This window comes from Penaeus chinensis, chromosome 29 (assembly GCF_019202785.1).
Source record: "Penaeus chinensis breed Huanghai No. 1 chromosome 29, ASM1920278v2, whole genome shotgun sequence".
Classification (NCBI taxonomy): domain Eukaryota; kingdom Metazoa; phylum Arthropoda; class Malacostraca; order Decapoda; family Penaeidae; genus Penaeus; species Penaeus chinensis.
The window spans coordinates 30,078,314-30,085,813 of NC_061847.1; the positions used below are offsets into that span (position 1 = coordinate 30,078,314).

Below are 7,500 nucleotides of genomic sequence, written 5' to 3' on the forward strand. Positions count from 1 at the left end.
TAATAACAATAACAATAATAATAATAATAATGATGATGATAATGATAATAATAATAATGATAACAATAATAATAGCAATCATTATCATCATAATAGTAATCACAAAACAATTTATATCAAAACAAAGGAAAAGGAAGAATCGAAAAAAGTATCATAATTATATTGTTTTATTTGGATACATAGAAAATATACGACAGAAATGACTATCTTAAGATTAGGATAAAACAACAACTGTCGACCTTAAATCTAGTACACGTATAATCACAATTAATTCATCATATAAATATATATATATATATATTTAAGCGATGAAGGAAAAAATGCTTTGTTGATTTATTTATTCACTGACTGCGTACTTGAAAATGTAAAAAACTATTTACATATATTGTTTTTTTTTTTTTTTTTTGGAAAAGACAACTGAACTGAATTTTTAAATATTGTTTTTCGACTTATTTAGTTCTTTTTGTTTGTTTTGTTTTCAATAGCATAAATCAGGAGACAATTTTACTTCTCCCGCGTCTTTTTGTCATTAGGCTCGTTATCATCTCCAAACCTTTTTCCTTTTTTTCTCTTGATAGTTAAGATAAAAATATAAAACACAACTATGTTTATGATTCAATAAACATCTGTGAATTAACTGTTCGTTGTCGTTGTTATTTTACTGAATGAGTTCTATTTGCTTTTAAGCTCGTAAGATTTATATATATCTCAGAGCAGTGTTTCCTATGACCAGCCGATAATTTTTACCTGCGTCTATAAAAGGCAAACTGATAAACATAAATAAAAGAATTAGATCCTACTGCCATCACTATTTTCATCTGGGTATCTTATAAGGCAGCTTGATCATAATTATATAAGGAATTAAAACCTATGTCCAACTCTTTTATGTCTACCTATGTTCCTGTAAGTCAGTTTGATCATTCCAATAAAGGATTAAACCCATTTCCAAATCCTGTCTTAGGCTCAGGTGTAGATTTTGTTTGTACTCTATGATCAAATTTCAAGTGAGATTTATCGTAACTTTGAAACGGCGAGATGCAAAATTTCTAAAGTCGTTTGTGAATAAAAAGGTTAGAAACCATTGTCTTAGAGGATTTTTTTTTTTTTTTTTTTTTTTTTTTTTTTTTTTTTTTTTTTTTGTCAGTTACACTAGGAGAGATCATTTGAAATTATAAAGCTTTATATTCGACTGCCAAAAGTATAAGAACATTGGCAGTATGTACGTCAGAGATTGTACTTTGCACTAATACATTTCCAAAGTGAAATTTCAGTAAACCTATTAAAGATTAATGCATTTAAACGGCTCTACAAGCGATTGCTTTTTGATGTAAATGATAATACCTACAACAGTTTGATTTTTATAAATTATGGTATTGTGAACACCTAAACTGTATTCTTCGTTTCCATCCTAGGAAGTAGATTTGCTATCTTTTATTTGGTTTGCAGCATGAAATAACCTTAAAATCGACTTAATATAAACATTTGGTGTATGCATATGAGGAGGTAGTGAGAGCTCAAGACAAGTCGGACGACAGACAGGCAGCAAACGAAACACAAGACAGACACAGAACAGGAAACCACAGACAGACAGACAGCATTCACCCCACAAGCCGCGTCGCCGTCAGTCCAGCTTCCACTTGATTCCCTGCAGAGGCCACGTCCGCCGCGAGAGGGCCCTGTAGAGCACGTGGGCCCCCTTCGCCGCCAGCCCGAGCACCAGGAGGACGTCGAGGAGCAGGAACTCGGCCCAGGAGAGCTCGGTGACGGGGGAGCGGAGGTGCGGGGCGCCGCCGTGCCGAATGACGTACTCCGTCCAGTAGACGGCGCGGTCCTGGGCTGACTCGGGCTGGTCTCGAAGCGTCCTGGAGGCTGTGGTCACTCGCTCGAGGTACCTGGGGGAGGGGAAAGGGGGGTTAGGGGGGGTGCTTGTACTGTGGCGATCGTCTGTTTACTTGCTCACCGTGCATGAAAGTCAGAGCGAAAGGGGGAATGAACAAAATCCAATCAAAAATGTTATGAAAAAGGAAAGGGAAATCTGCGCGTAAATACTTCGGGTTGCTGATGATCTCCTGAAGGGTCTCCACCAGGAGGTCGACTGTTAGCTCCTCCCACTCCAGGCGGCGCCCATAGCCTTCGTTCTGGATGAGGGCGGCGACCTTGGGCTGGTCTCCGAAGATGGGAAGGGCCAGGACGGGCGTGGCGTGGAAGATCGTCTCCTGCAGACTCAGGAGGCCGCCGTGAGACAGGAACACCTTAACGTTTGGGTGAGCTGCGGGCGAAGACGTGTCTCTCGTTCGTCTCATCGTAATTGTAATTGTATCATTATGAATATTATTATTCGTTCATTCAACTTATGTCATCCACAGCCACTTGTGATATGTTACATAAACCCATTCGTTTAAATGAAAGTGAAGGACCAAATCCAACAAGATTTACACATCGTCCCACAGCCGCTTAAGCCAAATCTCCCACAATCTACGACATACCCACACCCCCGACCCCCCACAGAAGACCAGCCAAACCACCCACCGAGAACATCCTGCTGGGGAAGCCACCTCCTCACCATCACGTTGTCAGACACGCCTGGAACCACGCCCTCGTACTTCCAGATGACCCTTTGCTTCATCTTCGCGAAGGCCCTGACGAAGAGGTCGCGGTGGTGGGTAGGCATGGAGTCGCCCCTTGCCATGGAGCCGAGGCTGACGTACACCACCCCTGCCTCGCCGGCGCCGCGGACCCACCCTGCCAAGTCCTGGGGTTGGAAGGCAGGGTTTGAGAATGATGATGACCTTAGTTGGCGTCGACGAAGCGTTTGTGAAGTGATGGCTTTGGTGTTGAAAAGAAGTAAGTGAATGCGGACTTTCATTGGTATGGAAGAGAAGTTTGTGGATGATGACTTAAATTAGAATTAAAAAGAAGTTAGTGAATGGTAACCTTAACTGGGCTCTAAAAGATGGATTTCCAAACAATCGTTAACAGGCATGAAAAAATACTATCTCTAATTGAGTCTTGAAAAGAATGTAAGTACACGAATTGCGAATGTCCTCTCCAACCGACCACAATAAAAAAAATAGCTTGCAAACACCACCAAAATCAAGTCCAAAATACCCACAACACAACAAAGACTAACTTGGGGAAGAGGCTTGGCAGGCTGGCAGTGAATGGCCCCGATCTGGACCTGGGAGGGCAGCAGAGGCAAGGTCAAGTCAACGCTGAAGTGGGAGTTGACGAAGGCGAGGCTCTGGTTCCTCTCCAGCTCGAGCAGCGGAGGAAGGTCTGGGAAGTGCTTCTTGACCTTCATGGGGAAGAAAATGCATGTAGTTGAACCTACGTGTAGGGAAAGGCAGGTAAACACACGGTTAATCCCTCTATCTCGTATTAAGGTGTTATATATATATATATATATATATATATATTTTTTTTTTTTTTTTTTTTTTTTTTTTTTTTTGCGTCTATGGGTTCACTTCCTCTCCACAACATTGGATTGATATAATCTTAAACCAAACTTCTAAGATTCAGTATGTAGTACCCAAATCCCGCACATGTCCTCTTAAACCCCTCTCTCATTATCACAAAAAAAAAATTCCATGAGACCCAATAAACAATAAACAACTCTAAACAAACTAACTCATAAATAACCAACCCTTAGCAACTAACAACCAACCAACCATCTTCCCAAAACACCCAACTCGTAATAACGACACCAAACCATCAATCCGCAGACAACCACCCCTTAACTATAACCACCGACATTTTTATTCCCCTCTCTCACCTCGTACTCAATTGCAGGCACCACAAGCAATCTCCAAAACCCGGCGTTGATGACATGAAACAACACATTGAAGACCTTGTCATAGAGGTGCCAAGGACGGGCGAAATCCCACAGCAACGTAGGGACGTAAGCAGGGTGGTAGAAGTTCCCCATGACGGCGCTGTGCTGGTAATTGTCCCCTACGGTCGAGATGGTGATCAGGGGCATCTCGTGGGTGAAGGCGTATAGTGCCTGTGGGGGGTGAGGCAGGGTGGTAAGTTTTATGGGGGTGATGGTAAGAAGTTTTTGTTATGTAAGTGGGTGATAGAAGTGGGTTCTTCTTTGATTTAATAGTTTTTTTTTATTTTATTTTTTTACTTTGCTATTATTTGGCAAGAATTGCTTTCTGACTATGCTTGTTCAGTTCACGTACACATCGGAATACACACAAAAAAAACGTAAACACATATTAGACAAAGAGGAAGATAAACAGACGAAATAACAGATGGACAAATTAACAGACAAAAAAAAAAACACAAAAAAAAACGCACAGATAACCTAACAAATAGATAAACAAACACACCTACCAAACAGACCAACAAAAAAAAAAAAAAAAAAAAAAAAAAGGGGTTTCAAACTAAAAACATTAAAAAACCACCACCTCATTGAACAGCGCATCGACGAACACCACATCGAAGTCCCTCCTGGCGCGGTAGAGTTCCATGACCGTCGTGTCGTTGTAGAGATCGCGCGCCATCGACGACAGCTCGGACCGGAAGCGAGCGAGGAAGACCAGAGGGTGTTTCCTGATCTCGAAGAAGTCGAGGCGGTCCTCATAGATGGAGCGCCAGTAGGTGAGCTCCGTGATGTTCGGGTGGGCGAGGGAGGGAGCGAATTTGGTCAGCATCACCACCTGGGTTGGGGAAGAGCGGGTGGTCAGGGAGGGGTGTGGGTGTGCGTTTTATTTTTCATTGGATAATAGTATGCACTCACGCACGCGCGCACACGCGTACACACACACACATACACACACAGATACACACACACAAACACACACAAAAAAACACACACACATACATACATACATACATACATACATACATACATACATACATACATACATACATACATACATACATACATACATACATACATACATACATATATACATACATACACAGTGTTGTCAGCGACAACACTGTTCGAATGAAGCTTATTCAGTATGGTTTTATTTAGCAAAATAAACACTCAACGGAAATAAATGACACCGGATATAGAGGACAATAGGTAGTAAACTAGTTTTGCAGGCTATATGTCACCCAATAGGTCTGTTATGTAATTGATAAAGCTATAAACACTGTGTAAAGGTGACAATAAAACATTATTTTTTTTTAAGTGAAAGCATGCCTTAAGACTTTTTAACTTTTGTGTTGTCGTTAACATATATACTCGATGTTTGCGATCAGTACATGATTCATTAACAATATATGTCAACTGCTGGATGGATAATCCTCGACCAGATTATAAAACATATTTTTTATATTGTTTCTAAAGTGCTAATACTTTCAGCTCATTTTGTATCTTGCTTTTGGTATAACCAGACATAATTTGGCCCATTTGCAGAGTTTAAGCGCGTAAATCATGACAAATTATTTATCTGCAACAATAATCAGTTTCTTAGTTGTTGAAAAAAGGGGCGTGGCTTATATGCAACCTTAGCAAACGAAGTGTTATGTCCTCATGTTTACCTTCTTGAATATGGCAATAAACAATATGAAAATAAACACAACCCTATCTCATTTGACCTTACTAACTACCTCCTCTCTCTGCTGTTCCCCGCAGACCTCATGCCCATTATAAATACCCATACCCAGCCCTTCACACGACCCTCTATGACCTCCTACGACCTACCTGATGCCCACGATTCGCCAGGGCCTCGGCAACGGGCACGAAGACGTGTCTGTGGCTCCACGAGGACACGGGGAGAAGCATGAGGATTCTGTAGGGCCTCTCCAAGGGCGGCCCCTTCAGTGCGCATGCGTCGTGGGTCGTCGCAGCCGCCAGGAGCAAGAGGGCGAGGAACAACATCTGGGTAAAGGGAGAGGGAGGTGAGATGCGTTAGGTGAATGTGTATTTCTCCTTTTCTCTGTCTCTCTCTTTCACTTTCTGTTTCTATTTACCTTTCCCTCCCCCCCCCTCCTCTCTCTCTCTCTCTCTCTCTCTCTCTCTCTCTCTCTCTCTCTCTCTCTCTCTCTCTCTCTCTCTCTCTCTCTCTCTCTCTCTCTCTCTCTCTCTCTCTCTCTCTTTCTCTTTCTCTTTCTGTCTCTGTCTCTGTCTCTGTCTCTGTCTCTGTCTCTGTCGCTCTCTCTCTCTCTCTCTCTCTCTCTCTCTCTCTCTCTCTCTCTCTCTCTCTCTCTCTCTCTCTCTCTCTCTTTCTCTCTCTGTCTGTCTCTCTCTCTCTCTCTCTCTCTCTCTCTCTCTCTCTCTCTCTCTCTCTCTCTCTCTCTCTTAACTGTCTACCTATATGTTCCTGTGTGCATTTGCCTATGTATGTCTGCATACATACATGTATACGTGCTAATATGTGTGCACAACCAGCCAAGGACAGACCTCCATAACTGGTAAGCTAAAGAAAGTTGAAAGTTGAAAGTTGAAAGTTAACAAGTGTCGCTTGGAAATACAAGTACCGATTGAAATTCGATTCTGAAGCGAGAGTTCGTGCTTGTGTTTCCATTGTCGTTGTTGTTATGATCACTATCACCATCATTATCATCATCACCATCATCACCATCATCATTATCATCATAACCATCACCATCATTATCATCACTATCATTATCATCATTATCATCAACATCATCATCACTATTATCATCACCATCATCACCATCATTATCATCATCACCATCATCATTATCATCATAACCATCACCATCATTATCATCAACATCATCATCACTATTATCATCACCATCATCATTATCATTATCATCATCACGATTATCATCACCATCATCATTATCATCATAACCATCACCATCATTATCATCACTATCATTATCATCATTATCATCAACATCATCATCACTATTATCATCACCATCATCATTATCATTATCATCATCACGATTATCATCACCATCATCATTATCATCATCATTATCACCATCACTATCATTATATTCGTCGTCGTTCTCATCCGTATTGTTAGATTTTGGTGTTAGTGTTAATAGTAATTTTAATTATAGTTGTTAGTAGCAGTAGCAGTATCATTATTAGTATTATCATTATTAGTATTAGTACTATCAATGTTGTTGTTATTGTTATTATTGTTATCATTATCATTAATGTTACTGTTATCATAAATTTCACTATCATTTATCAATTATACTTAGACAAATATCTAAGTCTTACCTTTCATCTTAAAATCCGTGAAAAAAAAGGAGAAAATAACAAGAAGAATAATTATAAGACGAAGAAAAGTGAAGATGAGAGAGGAAGTGTTCTTATCTGCGCGTATGTCATTATATATTTTGTAGTTAGCGGGCTCATTATGTCAACATATGCGCTTCAAGGTCGTGTTTTGTTCTTTACGTTGATTGTTGTCGTGTTCCTATCCTTTGTTTTTATCCATTTTGTTGTTATTGTTGTCTTTCTGTCTATTCCTCCCCGCCTAATCATTTTGTTTCATTTTCTTTAGTCTCCCCTGTTTTATTTTTCGTTCTCCGTTTTCTTCGTTTTTTTTTTTT

At 40.4% G+C, this 7,500-nt stretch overlaps 1 protein-coding gene across 1 annotated transcript in view; it reads right to left on the bottom strand.

The window, feature by feature from the left end:
* Positions 1–319: 319 nt before the first annotated feature.
* The window catches only part of LOC125040844 (UDP-glycosyltransferase UGT5-like), an 11,492-nt gene continuing 4,311 nt past the window's right edge, over positions 320–7,500 (bottom strand). The window contains exons 2-8 of the mRNA XM_047635603.1: positions 5,663–5,839; positions 4,413–4,664; positions 3,773–4,003; positions 3,131–3,295; positions 2,530–2,752; positions 2,050–2,269; positions 320–1,892 (exon numbers count right to left, since the gene is read on the bottom strand). Coding sequence (XP_047491559.1) covers positions 1,622–1,892; positions 2,050–2,269; positions 2,530–2,752; positions 3,131–3,295; positions 3,773–4,003; positions 4,413–4,664; positions 5,663–5,839 — 1,539 coding nt within the window. The 3' untranslated portion in view covers positions 320–1,621. The remainder of the gene's footprint in view (positions 1,893–2,049; positions 2,270–2,529; positions 2,753–3,130; positions 3,296–3,772; positions 4,004–4,412; positions 4,665–5,662; positions 5,840–7,500) is intronic.